This window comes from Gymnoscopelus braueri (genome assembly GCF_963280865.1).
Source record: "Gymnoscopelus braueri genome assembly, chromosome: 18".
Classification (NCBI taxonomy): domain Eukaryota; kingdom Metazoa; phylum Chordata; class Actinopteri; order Myctophiformes; family Myctophidae; genus Gymnoscopelus; species Gymnoscopelus braueri.
The window spans coordinates 20,809,277-20,835,664 of NC_137618.1; the positions used below are offsets into that span (position 1 = coordinate 20,809,277).

The 26,388-nt window shown below is 42.9% G+C and overlaps 2 protein-coding genes across 4 annotated transcripts in view; both read left to right on the top strand.

Moving 5' to 3' along the window:
- Positions 1 to 4,438: 4,438 nt before the first annotated feature.
- gpr156 (G protein-coupled receptor 156) lies at positions 4,439 to 16,068 on the top strand (the record flags this gene model as incomplete). The annotated part of the gene is made up of 9 exons (XM_080412145.1): positions 4,439 to 6,103; positions 6,707 to 6,834; positions 7,278 to 7,413; positions 8,288 to 8,398; positions 8,905 to 9,030; positions 9,271 to 9,366; positions 10,343 to 10,579; positions 12,450 to 12,608; positions 12,778 to 16,068. 9 exons carry the CDS (start codon positions 4,439 to 4,441, stop codon positions 14,164 to 14,166), a joined length of 4,047 nt encoding a protein of 1,348 aa, XP_080268271.1. The 3' UTR covers positions 14,167 to 16,068.
- A 2,015-nt stretch (positions 16,069 to 18,083) lies between these two features.
- The window catches only part of gsk3ba (glycogen synthase kinase 3 beta-a), a 31,821-nt gene continuing 23,516 nt past the window's right edge, over positions 18,084 to 26,388 (top strand). For all 3 annotated transcript variants that reach the window (XM_080412602.1, XM_080412604.1, XM_080412603.1), the window contains exon 1: positions 18,084 to 19,021. In XM_080412602.1, the coding sequence (XP_080268728.1) occupies positions 18,931 to 19,021 (91 nt within the window). In that variant the 5' untranslated portion in view covers positions 18,084 to 18,930. The remainder of the gene's footprint in view (positions 19,022 to 26,388) is intronic.

A 26,388-nucleotide genomic window follows, 5' to 3' on the forward strand; every position in this document is an offset into this window, starting at 1 on the left:
TGTCAATGTAACATCACAAGTTTCCAGGTGGGAAAGAATGTGTGACATTCACCGATTTGCACTTACAAAATATTCATAAGAATTACAGAAAGGAACACAAAAAAAAAACAGGGCCCGGGCGGCTGGCATAGCGGTCCGGGCACCTAGGCTGCTAATGAAACATGATCAAATATACATATAAAATATATTTTTTTATAGAAAAAAATGAAGCAGAATATCACAGTCGCTTGTGCAAGTATAAGAGACATCACTTACTAAAGTGGAATCCTCCTTAGTCCTTATGGATAATAAATTAAGTGCACACACAAGTGTTCTTAGAGAAATCAAAACTGGGTATTCACACAAAAGAGACACTTTGAGTCTCCTACCGGAAGCGCAGCCAGTCATCAAATTATTGTCTTAGGAATGAACTACTAGTAGGTGACCTACTTCTTTAAATAATCTATGAGGCTTTTACTGTGTATGTTTGGGCAAATAATATGCAATACTTGGAGGTGGCTGTTTCATTGTCATTTGTTTGTATCCTCAGGATGTGTGTGTGACAGAGGGCAGACTGAGGCCAATCATGGAGTCTGAGCTGAACTGCAGCTCCCACTGTGACTCCGAAGACTGCCTCATCCACCCTGGTATTAACAAGCAGCACGGCCTGGAGATACTGCAGAGACTATGTACTCTCAGCATGGTACGCGCACACACACACACACACACACACACACACACACACACACACACACACCCACACCCACACCCACACCCACACCCACACCACACACACACACACACACACACACACACACACACACACACACACACACACACACACACACACATATAGATCAGGAAGTCCAATAAATTACATACCTGACTATTTTTAGGGGACTTGTTTATTGCAATACTTAAAGAGGTGGTGCCATGGTTTTGCACTTTTTCAGTTTTTCATGTGTCTATGAGGTTGATAGAACTTCATTAAGCCCCCTGGTGGTGTTTTTATGGTGTTTTATGTCTTCTCTGACTATTTTGAGTTTCTACCTGGAGGCTGAAACCTTGAGGGTCAAACGTGCCAATAGAAAAACAGCGCTTTAGTGACATAGTAAAAACGTACCCTCCCCCTCATTATCATAACACAACAGGTGTGGGCATGAGGAGGAGGAGGGACTAGGACAGGTGGTGCTTAGGTGGTGGAGGAGGTGCTAAGGTGAGAACCAGGTATACTTAATGAACTGGAGGAGTGTCCACATAAAAACATAATTTTAACAATTTTTAACAACTTTTTTGAAAAAAATCTTCCTCCTAGTATAACCATAATACCTGATGATTATGTTTTAGGGGGGGAAGAAATCACTGAAAATCACAGCACCCCGTCTTTAAGCACCACGATAATACAACACCTAATATATATTCAACCTATATCGTCATATAATTGGTCCTCACTAATGCTCATTATAATATGGTACTGTTTTTGTCTACTCGGTCTGTGTCTCAGAGGAGGGCTGTGGATATGTCAGAAACCTGCCTACCAGTGACATCAAAGATGGGGAATCCAAACTAATAGAAACTGCAGGCGTTCTATTCCTGCAAAGTTAGCATGCTATAATGGAAGCCATTGTTCTCACAGAAAAACACCAAAAGAACCCCTGCCTAATGATGATGTCACTGGTAGGCTGGTTTCGGAAGTGTGCACAGACCTCCTCACGAGTAGAATTTTTTAAAACATCAGCAACGGAGTAACTGTTACTGATGTTTGGCACTTTATAGCAGTTTGCACAGTTGCATTTTGCACATGATTTTATTATTGAATGATTATCATGAGGGGCAAGTGCAATGTGAAATGTATGAGTGCAATAGAGAGGGTAATGCTAAGTCATGATTTTAAATCTTAACATGTACCAAGTGGTTCTGTGGCCAGTGTTATTGGGCTGGACCAAGTCAGAATGGCAGAGGGGGGTTATGATATACATTTGTAGTTGCTAAGGATATTGTGGTTGTGTAATGTTGTAGTAGTGTGAAGAATTGATATTTATGTGTTCATTGAATGTTTTAAGATAATTGATGTGGGTTATGTATTTAATGTATGGTTATTTATGTATATATATGCTAGATAGAAAACACCACTTGACATGGTGCAGTCCAAGCTCATTTGCTCAGCTGGCTATATTGTGCTGCCAGTTGACATCAGGAGTAGAGAGCTGTGAGTGGAGAGACAAACCACCATGCCAAGGGTGCTGTCCAGGTTGTCCATATAGGTCATTGGTGATGAATAAATACCCCAAATTATTTACATCGGCCTGTTACAGCACCACCAGGAGGCCGTGTATTCAAGACGGAGCTGTCCGATTTTTCATATTCAATCCTGATTGGCTAAGATTGCCTTCCAAAGTTGTCAGGAGTGGCCCGTTTTGACCAAAATGCCTCAAATCATCAACCGATTTCAGTGAAACTTTGCATGCACATTCCTACTATAGGTCAAAGAAGAAATGCCACCCTACATTTTTCAAATCGGCCTCATGGTGGCGCTACAACAGCCCACTTTGCGTTTTGGCCAACTATTGAACTGTAGGTAGTTCCATTTTTTCCCCTGGATTCCTTGGATCATGATGCATGTATAGGCCCTGTTTGTGCCAGATAAAATGTTCTGCCATAGCCTAGTGCATTTTAACACACTTCCAAGTGGCTATGACTAAGGTTTGCGGGCCCTGGGTAGGCAACCTGACCTGGCGGAGAACTGTGCACCGAGAAGCACACTTTTCTAGTTATTATTATTATTATTAATAATAATAACAATGATGACAATAATAATAACAATAATAATAAGTCTTTTGGGCCCAAATCTACCAACTTTGTGAAACTTTGGCCTCTTTGGGCATTTTATATAAAAAAATATTTTCTTTGTAAGAACATACAATGAGTTGTGGAGACGGGAATGTTTTTTTCTTTTGGGGTGGGGAGTGGGGGGTATTCTATGTTTAGTTCAAACCAGCTGTTCCCTTTAAAAGCGGGTCAAGCGGACTGCCCCGCAATATGAGGAACGGATACAGTATAGCTGTCTAATGTCACTTTACAAATAGAAACCGAAGTAGTAGAGAACTCAACACGTCTTCACACGGCATATCACTCTACTTTGTGCTGGGCAGGAGGTGAGTTTCATTAGATTTTTCCCCATGTTTTATGTCATTCATGCTTTTCTCTCAGCTTTTAGTTATGCATCCAGACCTTTCAATGTCTAGATATAGATGTTTCCAAGAGGAGCAGTTAGCTACAGTTGTTTAGAATTACTAGTGCAGTACCCGTGTGGGGCGTGGCCACCATTCGGAACATATGCCCGTTGGAAATGGGCATATGGTACTGGAGATCGGTTGAACAGCTCTCAAGATATGCGAAAGCCAGACATACGCACAGTAGATACACACATACAGAGATTCTTGGTTTTTGTAACATTTTCATGTATTGCTTATGTTATACATGCACAAATAAATGACAATGTTATATATAGGATGTTAATTTAAACCTGAACCACTCCGTTAAATTAGCAGTGTGTTAATGTCTCCATTTATTCATCTATTAAACCTGATTAGTGGGCTTGCTGGCTAAAATGAAATATCCTTCAATGAAATGTTATACCAGTTTGTTGCTATTAATGGAAGTGGACAGCTCACAAGGCAGCTGTCTGTGACTGTGCTTTTAAAGGGACACCTTAGTCACAGTTATCAACATTATCTCATATGCCAGAGTATTCGGATACTCTCTTGGCAGTTGATGTGGAGCATATCTGCTTTCAATGCACTCCCATGTTCATCTATGTGTGTTTCAACTAGTGTTGTGTAGGAGTGTCTGTCCCCTTTGGCCAATCTTTATAAATACTTCACCTCTATGAACAAGACCTGCTTTGCAAAAACAATTTCTGTGTTGTTGTAAAGAAAAGGCACCAGTGTATTGTATTTGATGATTTATGTATGTAAAAAATAAAATGCAAATCTGCAAATCTCTTACACCAACATTGTTCTTGTGAAGCAGTTTAGCTAAAGATCACAGGCAGTGGCTGGTTTATACTGTAGCAGGCTTGTCTCTAATTGTACACAGAATTCTTTTAAATACTTCACCAAAACTACTTCATAAGAACATTGTTGATGTAATTAAGAGATTCACTGAAATAAAATATTGTTTTACATGCATACTTTGTCAATTACTATACTGCTGTATTGAAATAAAGATAATCCAATGGCCTCCACAAAAATCAAACAAACCACAGTATACGTTAGAAAATGGTTTGCAGTAATATCAAGTATACTGAGCCTTAGTCAATGGGCTAAACATGCTAGAACGGCGGTATGGTCCTTTGATGTTCTGCTGGGAAGGAAAGAAATTCAGTTTAGGGACTGGGGCGACGTTATTACATAAAGAAACCCATCTGTTTGTTTTATTTCTGCATGTGTTCCCAGATATGGCTTCTGCTGGCAGTCTGCTGTCTGAGGAGCAGCTTCTCTGTCCCATCTGTCTGGATGTGTTTACCCAACCTGTCTCCACTCCTTGTGGGCACAACTTCTGCAGGGACTGCATACAAGGATATTGGCGGACCATTACACTGAGCCACTGCCCGATGTGCAAGCAGAAGTTCTATCGGAAACCTGAGCTCAAAGTCAACACATTCATATCAGAGTTGGCTACTCAGTTTAAGAGATCGGTGGAAATGGGAGCTGATGAGCAAGCCTCAGCCCAAACCTTGTCCCGATCTGGAGAGGTTCCATGTGATGTATGCAATGGGAAGAGAGTTAAGGCTCTGAAATCCTGCTTGGACTGTCTAGCGTCCTTCTGCGAGACGCACCTAGCGCCCCATCAGATCCTTGGTACTTTTAAGAAGCATCGTCTGATCACCCCTGTGATGAACATGCAAGACAGAGTGTGTAAGAAGCACGAGAGGCTGCTGGAGTTATTCTGTAATACTGACCAGGTGTATGTGTGTCAGGTCTGTATCAAGAAGGACCACAAAGCACACGCCACCGTACCTATAGAGACTGAGAGCCAGGAGAAGAGAGCTCAGCTGAGGGAGATAGATACCGAGGTGCAGCGGAAGATCCAGGGCAGACTGCGGAAAATCAGTGAGATCAGACACAGTATCGAGCTGAGCAGGAGAAACACGGAGAGAGAGACTGAGGACAGCCTACAGGTCTTTGCAGCAATGCTGCTCTGCATCCAGAGAGGCCAAGCTGAACTTGTGGGAGCCATCGAGGGCAGACAGAGGGAGGCTGAGAGGAGGGCTGAGGGGATTATCAAAGAGTTGGAGCAGGAGACCGCCGAGCTGAGCAAATGGAGTGCTGAACTGGAGCAGCTCACAAACACTGACGACCACCTGCACCTCCTTCAGCGCTTCCCCACCATCTCCACGCCTCCTGTTACCAAGGAACGGTCCGAGACCGCAGTAGAGAGCATCGTGTATGTGGGGACGGTAAGGCGAGCGGTGAGGATGGTGGGCTCTCGATTGGAGGAGATGTTGAAGGCCCAGTTGAAATGGCTGTGTGAGACTGAGTTCCAGAGGGTCCAGCTGTGTGAAGTGGATGTGACTCTGGATCCAGACACAGCTCACCCGAAACTGATACTGTCTGCCAACGGGAAGCAGGTCCATCACGGTGATGTCACCCTGAGCGTCAACGACAACCCCAAGAGGTTCTACCCTGGTCTAAGCGTCCTTGGAAAGCAGGGCTTCACCTCTGGGAGGTTCTACTATGAGGTCCAGGTGAAAGGGAAGACAGAGTGGGACATTGGAGTGGGCCTTGAATCTGTCAACCGCAAAGGAGGTAACATGCTGAACCCTGAAGGAGGCTACTGGACCATTGGCCTTAGGGGTGGCAAGCAGTACTGGGCTCTTGCTAGCCCTCCCATCCACCTGCCACTTGAGGACAAGCCCCAATGTGTAGGGGTGTACCTGGACCTGGAAAGGGGCCAGGTGTCTTTTTATAATGTGGCCTCTCGCTCTCACATCTACTCATTCACCGGATACTCGTTTGGGGAGAGAGTCTTTCCCTACTTTAACCCCCGACGGAATCACAGAGGAATCAACTCAGCTCCACTGATCATTGCCCCGTCTCAATCTGACATCCCAGTTATTGTTTGATTCCATAGATAGAAAAGTATAGATTGGTCATAAGTGCCCTATTTCCATGTTTACAGCCACTGACTTTGCTGGGGGACCCCGTAATATTACTTACCAATACATGTTCATAACAAACGAGTCACAGAAGCCCCTGTTGATTGAATAATTCCTCTTATGTGTCTGACACAGTGTTGCCATGAATGGAAATATCCATTATTTACATTTATTTAGCGCTTTTTATTCTTGTTTTTTCAGATACTGTACCAATAACAATAAAAAATATACATTGTGGTGATTGATTTATGTGCTTGCCTCAATAAAGATTTGTTTAAATGAAGCAATGAACTTCTTCCTATATTGTCCCTGAAAATAATTTCTAAATAGAAAGAACGTAAGGTTATAAGATATTCAGTACACAGTTAATAAAGACTGATTACATAAAGACATGCATATCTTACTTTCCATGTATCCGTCCTATTATATATGTCATCATTTTAGTGTGTGTGTGTGTGTGTGTGTGTGTGTGTGTGTGTGTGTGTGTGTGTGTGTGTGTGTGTGTGTGTGTGTGTGTGTGTGTGTGTGTGTGTGTGTGTGTGTGTGTATGTGTGCACGTGTTCACAGATGGGGGTAGAACTGCCAAGGCGGTCTCTCTCTCCAGTGCTGTGTGCAGTGATCTGGACTCTTCTCTCCAGTGGCATTCTCCTGTCATTCTGCTTCCTTCTGTTCACCTTGCGCTTCAAGAACAACAGGTAGAAGAACACAGATGGAAATATTAATATCTGAGGCACACACACACACACACACACACACACACACACACACACACACACACACACACACACACACACACACACACACACACACACACACACACATACGCACACAAACAAAGATGGATTGATATGTTATGTGGGTAAATAAACCACTTAAGCCTTATTTACCGGTACTTTGTTGTATGACAAATAGCTAAAATAGCAATTCTACTAGTTCACAATGTGTTGCATCGCAATGTGTGTTGAGCTTTTAGATCTACTATTTTTGCTACTTTTGAAAATAATTAAATAAAAAACATAAAAGGAAAAATGGAAGATTATTTTTCCAAAACAGGGTTAATGTGGTTCAAATACATGCATAAAACACATACATAAAGGTAAAAGTAAAATGTGAATGCATTGTTTGTGTTCTTTATCAGGATAGTGAAGATGTCCAGTCCCAACCTGAACGTGCTCACTCTCTGTGGAAGTGTCCTCGCCTATATCAGCGGCTTCTTGTTCGCCATTGACGAACGAACGCACCCACAGGATGGAGGATCAAGAGCTGTGCTGCAGGTAACCATGACACCTCACATCGTGACCTCCCAACTCCAATCAGTCACGTCTAATGTCGTACGACCGTGGCGCTCGCCAAAAATAAACGATTTGTGCGATGAAGTAAAAACTAAGCTTAAAGGAGAATACCGGACAAATTAAGTGTTGTCTTTGATGTCTCGTTACTCACCTATTGACGTGAAAAGTGGCGTTCTTTTTTTCCATAGATTCCCCTGTCGTCATTTTTTAAACCCCCTCCGTTGTCATAATGGGAGCGCGTGGGTTAGGGAGATTCGTCTATTATAACCGATGCATGATCAAGAACCTGGCAACACGAGTTGCCAGGTTCTGGAAAGAAACAAGCATCCAGTGTTAAATCGTTCGGCAGTAGCGCCAGCCTCTCAGGCTAGCTACTCTCATGTTTGACTATCATGAGACTCCACAATGACTAGCAGTAGAGAAAAAAACATCGGTTATAATAGACGAATCTCCCTAACCCACGCGCTCCCATTATGACAACGGAGGGGGTTTAAAAAATTACGACAGGGGAATCTATGAAAAAAAAGAACGCCACTTTTCACGTCAATAGGTGAGTAACGAGACATCAAAGACAACACTTAATTTGTCCGGTATTCTCCTTTAAATGCACTGAACCTGCTGCACCGGTTTCGCCATCTGCTTTTTTTTTAAATATCTATTTTTTTTTGTCTTTTATGCCTTTATTGATAGAATTTAGTGGAGACAGACAGGAAACAGGGAGAGAGAGACGGGGAGTGACAAGCAGCAAAGGTCGTCGGGAACAGGACTTGAACCCGCAACGCGGGTTAGAGCCTATAAGTGCCCGGACCGCTCTGTTTTTTTGCATCCCTTAACTATGTAATGTATCTTTTCCCAGGCAAGGATGTGGACTCTTTGTATTGGCTGCACCCTGGTGTTTGGCCCCATATTGGGGAAGACATGGAGGCTCTACAGAGTGTTCACTCAGCGTGTGCCAGACAAGAGAGTGGTAAGCTTGAAACATCTGGCCTCTTCATTAGGAATATTAGGAATATGTTAACTGTATATATACAGTATGTGTATGTATGTAAGTATGTATGTATGCACGCACACACACACACACACACACACACACACACACACACATACGCACACACGCACTCACGCACGCACGCACGCACGCACGCACGCACGCACGCACGCACGCACACGCACACACACACACACACACACACACACACACACACACACACACACACAGAATATGCTGTAATATACATCTTCAGTGACCTTAGTTACACTTTAAGCTTATACGTGAAAGTCATCATACACGATGCTATATAGCATGCATTAAATATGGATGTGTAGCACAGTAGTTCTGGCTCATTTCCAGAGGCCTAATATCTACCTTGGCAAGGGGGAATTACACTTAGCTTATACAGTAGATCAGTAGATAGATAGATATAGATACAGTATAGCTCACTGTGCTGTAGGCTAACCTGTGATGTGTTGCAGATTATCAGAGACATCCAGTTGATGGGCATGGTGGGTCTGTTGATTGTGGTGGACATGCTGGTCCTGTCTGCCTGGAACCTCACTGACCCCATCAGGTGTTCACGCTCCCTTGGAGCTGTGGTCAAGGTACTTCACTTCTTAACTGTAGCTGTATTCCAGTTTCTCAGGGATTATGCACAGTTTTATATGTATGGTCTTGCTTCTTGCAGCCTTTGTGAGAAATAGTTTTTTTAGGCTAACTAGTCCAAACTTGTGAATTAAGGACAAATGTTAAATCAACATTTTGCTGATGATAAAGGCTGTGTCCAAAGATGATATAAGGTTTCTTTGCTGCTCACTGACAGCATGTGGATTCTATTGCTTTAGGTGGTGGAGAAAGATATTTCCTACTCTTTATCTCAGCTGGACTCCTGTTCCTCTGTATACTCAGATCTGTGGGTTATCCTTATTGCAGTACAAAAGGTAAGTTATCACTCTTATTCAACACTTTAACTATAAGGTGGTCACATTTCAATTATGACACTCGATTATGATTGGCTCTAACATGCTTAATGAAAAGGGATATTTTCTTTTTGCCAATACAGATGTATCAAACTACTTTAGAGGTGCAATCTGTAAGATTTATGTCCTACCTGGTATTCGGTATATCCATGGGTCTCTCATGCAAAGGCTGACATTTCTACTTCTGAGCTACTGCTAAGACGGATCGCCCACTTGGATTGTGGAGATTTTACACTTCAAACAGCTTCAAACAATACCAGCTTCAAACAATGCCTCTTTTCAACCAGTAGTGTTCCTACCCAAGGGAACACATGGTCTAAAAGAGAAGGTAGACCACCTCCAACCATCTCAATTGTGTCATATTGTATACCCCCAGGGGTCCTTGGGGGAATACCAGGGGGTCCCCAGCAAAATGTGTTAATGTAGCTTCACAATCATTTTAACCACTTTAACCATATTTTATACTTTGGCTATTCAAAAATAGCAGATCTACAAGCTCATAGCGCTGCACTCGGAGCTTGTAGATCTGCTATTTTAGAAAAATCGTGAAAACTTGAAAGCAAATGTTTGAATATATTATTTTTTAAAGCGAACATTTGTAACTCAAACCTTTGCTTCTGGGGGGTCCCTAGAACAAAACATTTTGAGATGGGGATCCGCGGCCAAAGACTTCATCATTTTGGGGGTCCTTGACATGAAAAAGTTTGTGAACCACTGCTCTACTCTACCAGTACATAAACTCCTGTATACCAAAGAAATAAATCATACTACTGATGCAAATCTTTTGAATATCAGGTGAGATTTTGAGGTTTCCGCAAGTTCAGACAGAACATTCAGGGGGCTGTATGAAAAGATGTGCATTTTTTATTAGGGAGTATTTTCATACTGACTTTTCCTGTTTGTCTTCTTTCTTCCATCCCTGCACCTGTGTCTCCAGGGCAGTCTTCTTCTATACGGGACATATCTGGCTGGACTGACCAGCAATGTCAGCCACCCTCCGGTCAACCAGTCTCCTACTATCATCACAGCGGTCACCCTGGTCACCTTGTCCTCGGCCGTGGCCGTCCCTATGACTATCTTCCTGCATGCCTGGCCCAACCTGGTCTACAGTACCGTGGCCGGAGCCATCTTCATCTGCACACTGGCCACCAACTGCGTGCTGTTTGTTCCTCAGGTGAGAGTTAAAAGTATTTATTCCGTAGCCATTGACACCAACCATCTTTATTGACTAGCTTGAAACACCTTGGGCCTCATTCACTAGCCTGGTCACACATTTCATGTATAACCTGGTCGTACATTTCGTGTATATTGCATAAGTCAATTCTGAGGTGCGATTCATGAAAGGGGGTGCAGAGCCGTGATTTGTGTGGATCACAGGAGTATCTTTTTCTTTTTTTTTCTCACAAGTTCGCTCCTGTGTAGAGATCATTTGCATTGTTCCACGCCCATTTAACACCATGAAAGGCAACTGGAAATAACCCACAAAAAAACATCAGATTTGCAAGCTTACAACGCGTCGAGTCGCACCGCCTTGACTACTTGTACATCTGTTCTGTCTGGAAGTGTGTGTAATGAGAATAAGCTTACGAAGTTTAACCCCACCACCAAATAATAGGCTAATAAAACATGGAGATTTTCTATGAAAGAATGCTCCAATTTGACTGAGGTAACATTATGACTCTGGAATCCAGGACCGTCGAGATTATGGACCAGATCGCGCTTTATTGATTACTGTCCTTTGGATTAACAACAAATCCTGACCTACGTCGGAATGAGTAATGGATATGGACACAGCTAGATTTCATCCATAGCCTACTGTATCCTCATCAGATCAGATGGTAAGACTTATTTAGGCTATTGTGTGGTGTTCATGTGATTAATATAATAAATTAATAGCGCAACATTAAAGGTGCGCATGTTGCCTCCTGCAACATAATACATGTGGCCACACTTGCAGTAATGAGGGACCTAATAATTCAGCTGTAAATGTGTCAACAGAAAATAAATAAAACTCGGTTTGAATTTGCATCATGTCTATTATATGCATCCAAGCAATAGATCGTTTGACATCTTTTTTTCTTTTCTTTTATATGACAAATACAATAATAGGTACATAAATATTTTATTTGGGGTTTGGCACTACTGATTTTGCATGAAGAATAAGGCATTCTAATAACATATACATAATTGTGTTTTGGTATATAAGTCTGCTCCCAAGAAGACTTATATGAGTTTGAGTGTACGTCTGCCAAAATCTATGGGCAAATTTGTTTTGAGTGTAGTGAATGAGGCCCCTTGTATTGTCCTTTAAGCAGGGGACGCTGGGAAAGGTGATGGTATCTCCCAGGGGAAAGTCTCACTCTGATGATCTGTGTATGAGATAGAGATACAGAAGTGATGTCTGCAATCAAAGACGTCGGCTCATTAAGCATCTATTACGTCTGGCACCTCCTAATGTTCTAAAACAGACATTTAGTCATTCAATCAGACAGAAACAGTAGCTAGACAGAGATAATGGTTCCCTTGAAATTCTTGCTGTTTTGACAAGCTGAGAAATGTATATGACTGCATGCGCGTTTGTTCTGCTCCATGTGGGTGAGTTTCCCTTGGGGAATGACTCATGCATGTGATGTTTATGACTCAACACAAGGTAGGCCGTGCCAGCAGCTTGATGACTGTAGGTAGCTGTTAGTGAGCTTATGTTACGATAAAGGAATGCACCTCCGCGGCGGAAAGGGAGCAAATATTTTAACAATGAGCAATATACTGAAATGCACACCTGGTGATATGGTTCCAAGTTCATAGTCTTGGAAACACAGTTTATACTTTATATTTGTGTATGTTACAGTGTAACTGACTTTAAGTTGTTTTTTGCCTCCACCAATTTCACATACACGCCTGCACATGCATATCACACCCACAAATACATACTGTATGCACACACGTGCGCGCGCAAAAACACACACGCACGCACAAACACGCACGCACTCACGCACGCACGCACGCACGCACGCACGCACACACGCACACATGCATGCATACAGCTGACGCAGTGGCGGCAGTTTGAAGAGGAGAACAACAACCCCAGTCAGATGGCCAAGTATTTCAGCAGCCCCAGTAAGAGCCAGCCCTCTGTCTATAGCCAGGATGAGATCTATTACCTGCTGGGGGAGAACAGCTCCATGAAGAAGCTGCTCAATGAGGTACTCTATCATCCTTCCACCAATCTTAGTTTTCTGTTTTTTTGACAAGTGTATTAATTAAGGCAATTTGACAAGTGTATTAATATGAGCAACACATTGTTAATGCATAACTAATACGTGCACATTTTGTTATTTTACATTTTAAATGTTTAAAATGTATCTTTTCCAGAAAAATGCTGTGATCGACAGTCTGCAGGAGCAGGTGAATAATGCCAAGGGTAAACTACTCCGTCTCATGTCGGCCAGCCAGCCCCGAGTCGACCAGGAGATGGACTCATCTGGATCCACCAACCTCAACTCCTGCTCCACACAGACCACAGTGGTGGTGCAGTCCACCCCCCCACCCGAGAGAGACACCTCCGAATCCCACCTCTCCTCGTCGCGCCCTCTCTCCCCTCGCACCACCAACGCTGTCCCTTCTAAACCTCTCCCCGAGACCTCCCCTGCTCAGATCTCCACCTCCCCCGTCCCGACTTCCTCTCCTCTTCTAACCGATGGTGCTGGTGCAATTCAGAAGGGTGGCTCACAGGCTGGAGCCGAGATTACGGCGGATGAGTCTAGGGCAAAGGGGCAGCCGCCGGTGTCTCCCAGCATCCCCGCAGAGTCTAAGACAATTGGGGAAACTGCACCTCTATCTCCATCAAACTGTGTCGCTTCCCCACGCACGCTGGGAGACTTTAGCCCTGCTCAGGCAGAAACTTCAGGCGGTGACCTAATCTCACCTTTGGGGTCAGGGGTTAGGCAGGCGGGCTTTGTGAGCAGTGAGCAACTGCAGGAGGTCCTCCAGGAGTTGAGCTTGGATGCCGTGAGGGAAACCGCCCTCCGCTCGCCCAGTCAGGTCTGGGGACCCAGAAGGCCTTCCCAAGCTAACTTTACTGACCCCTCCCTTCTTTCTCCCCTCTCCCTCCGCTCACCGTGCTCGCCCCGTGCTCCCGTCCTCTTCCGCTACCCCAGCATCTCCCCCTATGCCATGAGGAAACGCCGGCCTCCATTTCACTCCCCAAGGGGAGGTCCCCCTGCCTGCTTCTACACGGGTCCAGAGCCTCCTGTCTGGGGGAAGAGGAGAGACATCTCTGGGCCCCAGCATCCAGACAACCCCGCCTCCAAAACATCTGCACAAACTGAAGGGGGCGTCACTGCGGACCCCACCTCTCTCCACCCGGACAATAGTGACATAGAGGAGGAAGAGGAGGAGGTGGAGCAGCAGGTGAAAAGAAGGGATCGGAGGGGTGTTTTAAGGCCTCACAAGTGTTCCCGCGTACCCCGCCCAGGACGCGGCCCTGCGTCTCCCTCGCATACGGAAGCGAGCGGCGAGGGCGGGCAGGTTCATAGACACGCTAGAGACTCATGTGGGTACTGGGATTCAGACTCCAGCAGCTCGACAGACTACTGCTACTACCACCGACCCTACTGTGAATGGTGCCTGCAGCGCGGCTCCCTGCTGTCGTCTGACAGCTCCTCGGACTCCTCCGACAGCGAGTATGGAGACTACAGCAACCTCTACCGCTCGCCACACCCTGTGGTCTTCAAAGAGGACCTCAAACCCACTTTTGTATGAATGGAGGATGTCCGTGCTATATAAACCAAGGGTCATATCGTTGATGGTTGCTATTGTTTCATTTCCTCAGTTAAGTGCACTTTAAATGACCCAATTCTTTTTTTTACTATTGAATACTGTATGTGTCCTAAACAGCTGGTCTGGACACTGGTAATGCACAAAGCTGCCATTGAGGATAACCGAAGAACTAAATCCATGACATGTAACTAATAGATTGACTATACTTTCAGTAAGAATATGCGTCACATTCCATATGAGGAGTCTGGATATTTTAAGTGCATAGCAGTGTAACAAATTCAAAGGAGTCTACTCATCAAACTGATTATGAAAACCAATCTATCTCGTAAGCACATGTGCACAGGTCTTTTTTTCTTCTTCAAGAAAGAATGCGCTAACATAAGTAATTGTATATTTCTGCTGTCATATGAAACCTGCATACTATATATCAAAAAACATTTACATTTTGGAATACCTTTGAATAGTTCCAGACGTCAAATCCTAGAATTTACTTAATGAATGGACTTGTATGCAGGGAAATGTTTAATTAGATTAAGAAAAACACAAAATCAAAGTAAAAACGGTTTCACATCACAGCAAAAATATGCACCGTTATCTACCGTAGACATATTTATTATAATATTTATTTCCTGTCGATTGTTTGATTTGTTTTCTTTTTTAATTCTTTGGTCCTCTATTTTATTGATGGACAGTCTCAAACATCTTGATCCTTTAACATGACGGCATGCAAATTGATTGTGTCATCTCTGGTTTACAATTTGATCTAATTTATTGGCTCTTTTTTATAACTTACTGCTGTTACTGTTCAACATTACATTTTGTATTACATGATGGTAAGTCAAGGAAGTGCTGGGTTTATAACTACCTACTTACTAATGCTTAATTTATGCTCCATCGTATGATGGTGATGCATGCGACAAATTGCAGATTTACAAGCTCACAATTCGAGCCTGTAAATTCAAGCTCACTTCGCAACGCATTTGCGATGTGGTGTGAGTTTTTTAAGTCGGCTAATTTGGGCAAGGGGCACCGTTGTATGACAAAGTTTAAATCAAGCTTAAATCAGACCTACTTGGTTTAAGATGTGTACTACCTTGTCTCAGAGCATTTCTCCATTTTGTAATGTCAATTTATTGTTTTCTTTCCTGTACATTTGATCCTGTTCTTGGTTTTGTAATACATCAATAACATTCTTTATCGTGCTAATGTACAGGTTATTGATTGTGAGCTTGTGTATGTGTGTGTGTTCTACACAATGCCAGAACATATTGGCATATTTTCTATACATGTGTGCACATACTACTGTCCACTGTCTGTCCCTGTTTTAACCACTCTCAGATGGTCGATTGGCTGTGACCTTCTTCGGTTTTCTATGCAGGACTTACATCATAATCTTTCACTAGGCTACCTATCTCATACCATCATTTTCATATAGGTTTTCCTTTTTATCCACATGCAGCTTTGACAAGATTTTATGTGGATGATTATGGACAGCTAAAACAAAATCTATTAGTGTCAGCAATTTCTCAGGTAAACGATAATTAATTTTCTTGGATTTAGATGTTTTCGTGATATTTCATTCATTTCCCCTTATTACTTACAAAAAGAATTCTCAATAGTGTCCATCTTTCTCTCTTCTCCCCTCCCTCTCTTATCTTCATCGCTACTCTATCTCTATTTCTACTCGTATGAATTTTTTTCTTTTGAAAATGGTACAATGTCTATTTGCCGGGGGAGTTGTTGCACTGAAGGGAGAACGATGTCTCGTGTTACTTCTGCTCTGCTGCCTGTGTTTAAGACTGCTGTCTTTTATTCTGCATCAGAACCATCAGAGGGCAGCCTGGTCGCCTGGGAGAAACTTATTTTTGAGAGCATACTGTAAAGGGACAGTATAAATAAACACACAAAAGAGACCCATCATCAGCATCATTGCAAAGGGAAAGTGGGCTTTTATTCGCAGCTGAGATAAAGACCAGCATTTAGTTCAATTAAGATAAACATAGTTTTTCAGATGAGAGGATTGGGCTATGTAAGAAACAAATGACAAGCCAGTCAGGTGGTTTCATAAAATGTGATGAAATAGCATTTATAATATGACCTGTTTTGGTAACTTTTGGATACTGTTTGAGATATCCAACATTATGACACACAAAGGCACCATTGCATGGCCAAAACTACCTCAAACATCATGACCCTTTTAAAGGAATGTAGATAAGTCAAAATCCTTAGTTGACAAAGTGAACATTTATAATTATAAAGGCAGAATCCTGTGCAGAGGACAGACAGGGGCCTGCAAAGTCCAGACTCCAGCTAATGACATGCTCATGAAAAACACCCTGCCGCCACTCTTCCTCTGACACACAATATGCACACAAACACACAAATCCCTAAATCAGAGATCTTCAACAGGGGATCCGGGACCCCTAGAGGGTCCTCAGAGTTACTACAGGGGGTCTGCCAAATCTTTTGAGTGATTTTTACATTAACCACTTCAACCAAGCATCCCTATTCTGAGGAGAACTTTAGCCAAAAATAGCAGATCCACAAGCACACAACGCCTCCCACTGCAAGGCATTGTGCGCTTGTAGATCTGCTATTTTCGGCGAAGAGGTTTGGTGTAGGGAAAAAAAAAGAGCAGACCAAGTACAGAGTGAAAGGTCAAGTTTACTTAGTATTGAAGGTTTAAAGGAATAGTTCACCCCAAAATGACTTTTTTCCTATTGATTAGTCACCCCATGGAGACTTGGATTCATGGACATTTTCGCAATCGATAGAAAAAAAGAAATGTGTAATCTAATGTGTACTTAAGTACAGTACTTGAGTACATGTACTTAGTTACTTTCCACCACTGCTCGGTACTGGAAACCTAACATAGCAACAGTGCTGCATGAAGAGCACCGGTGCTTCTGTGACAGCTGCGTGCGTCCACTGAACAGGCGGCTGGATTCTTCATTTCTATTGGCTGACGATGTCATCCATCTGCGGACGACTCCGCCCACTGCCCTGTCGCCTGCACAGAGAAAAGTCTTTGAAGTGCAAGGGGGCGGGGTCAGGCAAATTATGCCATGTGTTCAGCAAGTCTTGTGTTTCCATTGGCCACACAGCACCCAGGCTCCACGCCCATCTTTTGCAGGACGGCCGTTTGGATTGGCTGCGCCAGGCCACCCCAGATTCACCCTTGCGCGTGCACAGATTTCCTATTCTCCACCGCAGTGTACTCTATCGGCGTAACCCCCGCCACTGCGTTGCCATGTCGGCTTATTATAAGCGCATTTGGGCTTCTTTTTCTGTAAAGTTGATTGTTTTGATTGTTTATTTGATTGATTGATTTATTGAATACTTTATTTAGAAGATTGCAAAAAAGCACAGAAACTACAGTTCTATAAAAAAAGGATGCTAAATACGATTAAACACAAGAAAGCACTATGGCTTGTTTCCACTGGGGTCCCACTCCCTCCTGTGTATTAAATTCATCGGAAAAAAATGGTAGTTGCGGGTTATTTCGTTTTTTTGGGCTGGTTTCTAAAGTGTTCTTGCTTATTTAAGGCTTGCTTCCAAATGTTTTCATTATTTTTTTAAACCAGTGGTTCTCAAATATTTTCATGAAAATGTTTTGTGCCAGGGAGCATTTGTTTTGTTAGAATGTTTCAAAAAAAAATATTCAAAATATTCATTTTTGTTTTAGCTTGTATATCGGCTATTTTCAAATAGCCGATGGAGTAGGTTTAAAGCGCTCATGTGACCTACTATTGCTTCTTTTGGGCTTGTTTTCCTAGACCCATTCTCTTATTTCTCTCACAGAAACATGGCAACACTGGCGCTCAACGCAAAGAGCGTAACAAACGTCCGTAGTGACAAAGAGACAAGCAGCGAGCCCGAGACCTGGTGGTGGGGAAGGAATAAAAAAAAAGAATTTCACTATCCGTCGCACCCCGTCGTCCCGTAAGATCATCATTCCTTCGAAACGGCTCTGTGGCCCCGAGGCCTCCTGGATAGAAGCTCCGGATTGTGTCGGGCAGTGAGAGGGAGGACCCTGCGGAGTCCTGGAACAGAGATTTTCAAACCCGCTCGTGTTAAAAAGATTGGGGCAATTGGGGCAGTTTTTCCCCCTGAATCGTCAGTATAGGACTACTAGGGTATAGCGAGGGAGCCGCCATGGCAGTGGGATCACTGAGCCTCCACATCGGGATATGAAGAGGAATTGCATGGTCCCGAATACCCCAGCATTCATCTGAATACCCATTATAGAATACCCAGCATTTATCTGTGATTCAGCCGCCGGTGGACCAGTTGTCTAGTAGTTGATGATCTAGTTGACTCTTCTGTACATTTTATTATCCGCCTCAAGAAAGAAGTCGCAGGCTTTGGTTTTATTCGGGGGGGCTCAAGCTCAGGGAGAGGCCAGATTCATGACTATTTTAGTCGAAGACGTGTCTCCTCCAAAAGGCCTGCTGAAGGAAAACCCAGGAATATAAGAGGAAGAAATGTTGCTCTGATTTGACTGACTGTGGGGAAGAAAGGAAAAGGACAGATTATTAGGTGATAAACGAACTGCTGTATGAAGGATCGTGGATAAAAAAAGTCGATTTCTTCCAATTATTAATTATATTCAATTCCAAGAACTGACTGTCAGCCTTTTGGATGAGAAGATTTGGTGAATTGATTGATCAACCCTGTCATTTTAGTGAGATATTATAGGCCTTATTATAGTCTCTACTAGTCCAGGGAGAACCAGAGAGGGATTGAATGATGTCGGGTCGGCCCAGAACCACCTCGTTCGCTGAGAGCTGCAAACCAGTGCCGCAGCCCTCGGCTTTCGGCAGCATGAAAGTCAGCAGTAAGTACTACAAAAAAAACAACCCTGTGATTCTACCGTCACACACCGGCTAACTGTATATATCATGCCTGGTAAAGAAGGCCCGGCAGAACCCTTATATCCTCACTAAATAGCCATGTCTTGTCGTAAGGCTACTATAAACTACGTCGAAAAACGCTGCTGTCGAGTGAGCAGCACAGCAGCGTTGCCATATTTTGTGAGAGAAATAAGCAACCAGGTCTAGGAAAACAAGCCCAAAAGAAGCAACTATATAGGCCACATTAAAGCACTTTAAACCCAGGCCTGCATCGGCTATTTGACGCGACGCGTTGAGAGCTTGTAGATCTGCTATTTTCAAAAACTCTTGAAATAAAATGTGGAATATTTTTTTTACTCAAATGCTCCCTGGCACAAAACATTTATGAAAATATGTGAGAAGTTGAACCACTGGTTTAAAAAAATGTGGAAGCAAGCCTACATAAGCAAGTACACCAGCCCCAAAAAAAAGCCGCAACCACCAATTTTCACAAGCAACTTTACAGAAAAAAGAAGCCCAAAGTCGCTTATATTAAGCCGACATGGCAACACTGGCAAAGCGTTGTCATATCTATGTCACCAGCTGAGATTGACACTCCTGCTTGTGCTTGGTGACGTGCGGCTCGGCCCGGTGGCCCGGGGCCGGTCAGTCAGGGTTAGCAGGCCGCGCCGGGCCGGGCCAGGCCAGAGGGGTAGGGCTGGCATCGGCCCAAATCTAGACTACATCCTAGCCTTTGCTTTACCGCAAGATCCGGTACGATTATTAGCTCGCTGTTGAGAACCACTGAAAAAAATCACCCCAATGTGACGCGAACAGCCGGGCTCATAGTGCAGTTAAAGCGACAGCATCGGGTCTGTTATTACGCAACTGACTGTCAAAGGGAGGGAAGGTGCGCCCGTGATGCCCAGAACGTGACTCAGTCAGGCAGGCCACAGGGTTACCACTGGTCGTATGGTCTGTGGGCCAGTCTCCACATCTGTTCTCTGACCAGTGTTGCCATATTTCGTGAGAGAAATAAGCAAACGGGTCTAGGAAAACGAGCCCAAAAGAAACAAACTAGGCCACCTATTGCCTATATACAACATATATATATATATATATATATATATATATATATATATATATATATATATATATATATTTGAAAATATCCGATCTACAAGCTCACGCGAACACAAATGCTCCCTGAACCCTGGCACCAAACATTTTTATGAAAATATTACATTTTTTTGGAAGCAAGCCTAAATAAGCAAGTACACGTAAGAAACAAGCCCAACACCCCCCCGCAACTACCAATTTTTACAAGCAACTTTACAGAAAAATAAGCCCTAAAGTCACTTATAATAAGCGAACATGGCAACACTATATATATCATGCACAGAAAGCCACAGCGTAAGCAGCATCCTCAGGGAATTGGCGAATAAGCTGCAGAAGTGCTATCTATGCCATGCGGCTGACTGGCAGTCACACTGACTGCGTCTAGGCCAGTGGTGTAAAGTAACTAAGTACATTTACTCAAGTACTGTACTTAAGTACAATTTTGAGGTATTTTTTTTTACTTTACTGGGGAATTTCAAATATTCTGTACTTTTACTTCTACTCCACTTACATCTCACTCAGAGACACATATTTTACTTTTACATACACTAACCACTTAAGCCCTATATACGATCTGAAAATATCTGATCTGCAAGCTCACAATGCGTGGCGATGTGACACATTGTGAGCTTGTAGATCTGCTATTTTCAAAAGATTTGTATACATTTGAAAACTTGAGTAATACTTTATACTTTTGGTACTTTAAGTACATTTTGATACCAATACTTTTGTACTTTTACTCTAGTAAGTTTTGAATTGTGGGCTTTTGCTTTTACTGTAACAGACTATTTCTACATTGTGGTATTGATACTTTTACTTAAGTAAAACAAAATCAGTACTTCTTCCATCACTGGTCTAGGCCAAACAGTAACACCCATTTTAGTTATCAATATTAGGTCCACACAATTAGGAAAATCGTTTTATCATGTTTATACAAACATGACTCCTGTTGTACATGGCTTTTAAATAATACTAATAATGCTATTACTGCCACATAGGCCTAATTGCACATCACAGATACTATTTCTAACCTTTCAAACTAGAACTTTATGACCATAGTATCATAATAGTGTGCAAGAGAAAGGAATGAGCCCCTGAAAGTGATACTTACTATAGCCTATATTTCACATGCATAGCGATGAGTGTGAGTGCCATGGTCCCACACAACCACATGTGTGAGGGTAATGGAGGGAGCTAGCCTATAAAGTCATTTTAGTGGTCATAATGTGTTTTGTATTGTGGGCTCTGCAGCAGAATGCCTCTTGGATCTAAATACTGATGTATGTTAGTGGGGCGAGGCCTGGAGCTTATTAGACTCTCCTCTGGGCTTCAGAACTGGACATCTCCCACACACATTGTCTTGAACCACAACTACTTACGGATACAGGCATTCAAGTTTTGGGGTATTGCTGTGATCTTGGTTTATTTGTGTTTTTATAGCAACAGTTAAGCGGTATTGCCACTCGCATTAAGAAATGTCACGCTAGTAGTCCACATTCTTAAACATGAATAAGTATGCTAAAATTAGAACCCAGAGAACTAGGACTGCACTGCACAGCTATTAGCTGCTCAATTAACAAGGAAGGGGAGGCTGACTGGACTTTCATTTTTTACGTAGATTCGCAGGATGAGCCTTTATTTATTCTTTAACGCCGATTGAGCCTTTATGTCAGTCTAGTCCAGGGGTCGGCAACTTTGATGATGGAGAGGGCCACTATATTTCCACACTCACTCCAGAGGGCCACGTTGCTTTTTTTCCCATAAATTAATGACGTACTTCGCCATTCTATGTCACACAAAAGTAGCAAAAATAGCCAATCTAAAGCTAAAAAAAAAAAGTGTTGCGACGCGTTTTGAGCTTGTAGATTGGCTATTTTTGCTATTTTTTAATTGGATTGCTATTTTTGAATTGGAATACAGATTTTTTTTTGTTGCTATTTTTCAATTGGAATCCTGAAAACAAACATTTTTATTTAATTTCAAATGCATTTACTAGTTATACTTAACTTTATGAACTTAAATACAAATACATTGGACATAAAAAAGACAATAGAACATTAATACTAGTCATTAAGCTACTAATATAGACTGAAGTCATTAAAGTGGGTCATGTTTGCATGTTTGGAATTGTAACAGCTGAAATCAATAGTATATCAGTATTCCGATATTAAGTGAAGGTTGCCACCAGTTGCTCATGTATGGTCTAGTCAGTGCGGTTCAACTCCGGAACCAGAAAAGTATTAAAAGAAAATGGCCTCAATGCAAATACCACCGTACCATCAATAGCTTATCATCGATAGCTTATCTCTCAATCTGGAATGTTATGAATGATTTGGATGGTGAATAATTTGTTTTCAAAGTATGGCGTCACGGTCACATCCTCTGGAGCAATGGTTTTTAACTGGCTTTGCACTTCGCACAGGCCTGAATTTTGCACTTGCCTTTTAGATCAGGAACAGTATAATAATTAATGCAACATTCCACCATTAAGGAAGCTTGCGACCCACTTTTAACACCAGTAATGTGATGCTGTGAACTGCATCACATGTAAAGCGCTTGTAAAGTGCTTCACCTGGGCTTGTGTGTCAAGTGATTGGGGATGTGATAGGTAGGGTGCATAACAATGATTAAGAAGTCTGTTAACTCACTCACTCTTTAATCTGTTTACCTGAGCAGTGAGCTTTTATATTGGCTGGTAAAGGCAGCCAAAAAAGCAGAACCGGTAGGTAGGTGATAGCCCGGTTACGGCTAGATTGGACTCAACTTTTGTCAAAGCTGACATCACTCTCACTTTGTTCGGCCCCCCACCCCCCCCCCCCTTCCGGACACACTATTTAGAATTTTTGAATGATATATTTAAGAAAATATTAAGTGGTGCAGTCAGTGGTAAAGTACCAACCCACCACCGCGTCTGGGGGTTCGAATCCACTGTGGTGTATCTGGCTTTGTCGATCATCTATACGAATACATTTGACCCATGTTCAGGGGGGGAAGCCAGGCGGGGAGGGTGATATCTGTCACTGCACATACTCCTATGGGGCTGGAGAGTGTTGGTGTTGGGCGGGAGGATAGGACGAAAGCTCTACTTCCTTCCGGTGGGGGCTCCTCACTGGCAGGTGAGCCAGTAGGGTACGACAGCAGTGAAAACACAGACGTGTGTGAGGAATTAATTTGCCTAACGACTAAATTGAGGAGAAAAAGGGGTAAAAAGTAGCAAAAATAGGAAACGAAAACAAATTAAGTCTGTGCTGGGAAAGGAGGACAACTTCAGAGGGATGACTATATAAGCTTGCCACCTTTTTTTCTTTCTGAAGAAAGCCAAACTGTAACATACTGTATTATAGTGTGGACAAATAAGGGATTCATTGATAGTTCGCAAGATAACAGTAGGTTGCATGTGTCAGGATACCATTTGGTTATAGTTATACTACATTATATAACTGCTGGCAAGTGTGATAATTCACTGATAAAGGGAGTGGGACGTTACATATAGTGTAATTTGCCCGTGACGGGGGTAAATTATTATTTTCTCCGCACAAGAATGTGCATCAGCTTTGAGTACTTGTAAAGATTCCATGGCAATAAAGGCATCCTGTATCCTGACAAATGTCAGGTCCCATCTACCTCATATACCCCAAAATCACGACGATACCCTTATTTCCCACTGGCTTAGATGATACTAGGGAGCACTTTTAGTGTTCCCATCAAACAAGTACAAGCGGTGATAGAAACCTTTTTGAATCAACAAGGCTGCCTTAATGGAAAGCCATGCTGCCATGTACATTGCATACAGCACACACCACCCCCAACACACACATGTGCACCACAGTGTGTATGAATAACTTGGCCAGTGATCTGAAGCAGCTGTAGCCAACATGTATGGTCCGACCTAGAGTGAATGGTGGTGCCCCTCCCACACACACACACACAGTCACACACACACAGTCACACACGGACACACACACACAGTCACCCCTGGTTTTGTTTTGTGAGTGAGGCAGCTGGCCAAGAACAATGAGTAGCTTGTTTAGCATTTCAAAGCTCCCGCTCTCTTTCCTTCTCCCTCTCGGTCTCCCTGTCCTGCTCTCTCCACTTCTTTCTCTGTCAGCGACAGTGGGGACAAAATGAACCAATTACGCATACTCATTGATTTCAAGTGAAACAGAATGTTTTACGGAGACACGAGCGTCGAGGATGAGCCAACAGAATCGCAACAAAATAAATAAATGCAGGTTTCAAGGAGGGGGAAAAGGTGACATCTCACTCCTCGTGATCCAGTCCGATGACAATAGTTGATTCTGATAGCTGTGGCACCATGACGGCTGTACCATGACATGACTCAGGCCGCAGATGGGGTCCCACTGTCTAATCGGCAGCCCTCCTACATCCTACATGACCAGACGAATCTGCCAGTGCAAAAAAAAAATTGCCCTCTGCGATTTGGGTCTGGCACCGCTCCGTTGTGAATCCATTTCCTGCTCCCGAAGTCTGGGGTGACCAATCAGGGCCCAGTATTCAAATATGGGAGACTGTAATTGGTAGTTGGTTCGTAGATCTAACCAATTGCGTCTAGAGCCATTGTTTTGATCCAGCTCCCTTGGAGAAAAAAAACAGACCAGGCACCAGACTCATATCCACACACAGTGATATAGCGAGGCTACTACATGTCTACATGGATGCTGGTTCACCTTAGCTAATATCTGCCCCTCTCTCTCTCACCGGTGACATTCCTGTGACTGGATGTTCGAGTAATGTAGCATACTATCTTGCCAAACTGTCAACTGTGCTGGAACACTGTACTCGTGTGTGTGTGCGCGCATGTTCACATTCACACAATGCATGCATTTGTGGACCATATCTACTAATAACTCGATACATGTCTCGATACAGTCCTCACACAGACTATTCTGGTCTAGATGTCACTGCCTCCACACCGAAGGACTCACTCCATTTTATTGACACCCCGCACATTCACTTCATGAGAGCTATTGATTTCTCTCAGTGTAAAACTAATGTCATAACTCAAGTAATGACATGCTATTGGAAGTTTTGAACATTTTCAAAGGGATTTGTAATTGGCAACGTTGTGGGCCTAATAGTGCTCGACTCCATAGAGACTGTCATACTAAAACAATGAATAGCTGCTGTATGCATACCTGCATATTGTCTATAGAAATGTAACTGTTTTTGTACACTCACTGTCACCCATACTCCTTGTTCAATTTTCCCACAGTGAGAGAAGTTGGCCAGGATTAAAGTCATCCAATATCTTGCTGTAGAAAAAGTTTGTTGTGCATGCTGATCGTGTTAGCACAGTAACTTAAATGGAATAGTGCTCAGCATACCTGAGTAAAGTGTACAACTGTACCCTCTAGCAACTGCACCATGGGATGGCAAGTGATGGCGAGTGATACAAGTAAAAACCTGACACTCAGCTGCCAATAAAATTCATGGTCTCTTGACTTATTATGAGACAAAGTTACACTTGCATGTATTTATTACTGCTTTTTGTTTGTCAGTCAGTGTGATGCGGCTAGGCACTCAATGAAAGAAAGTCTTTGCTGAAAGAGCACAAATAAGTGGTTGCCTGTCCAGAATAGTTACAAATAGCACAGTGGCCATAAAACCACTAATACGCTTTTTTTAAATGATTATTTTAATGCTTAATACATAAATCCATGGGGTATTGACTAAAATAAACTTGACTTTGACTCACTAAGAAGTATAATTATATACTCTTAACTCTACTTGAAGTCATTAGCTTAATATAGTTTGCATGCCTAGTTTCTTTATATATCACTCCTATGGAACAATAGACAAACATTTACCTAAATATCACACTATTTCTTTAAGTCTGATACTGTACATGAGGAATGGGCTGCATGAAGGCATTCTCTATTTTATCTGGCATTTCCTGTTCTCTCTGTGTGTCGCTGTGTGTGTGTGTGTGTGTGTGTGTGTGTGCATGCTTGCGTCAGTCCAAGGTTGACATTTAGGCCCTATGGCGAGGGTGACCATCTTCATGGACATGGGAACATAATCGACACTATTTGACTCATTGAATCTGTGCATGAGCTCTGCTCAACAGCGCTGAAGTGTGCTTACACATTCAGAGTGAGCTAACCACAGTGGCCTGAGATAGCCTCGTGACCTGACTCGGAAAATGCCACCTCTGGCTAAGAGCCCCCGCGGCTGTCTCTCCCATTTGATTTAGTAGCTGAATTATGCGGCACGCGTAAATGAAGTCAGACGA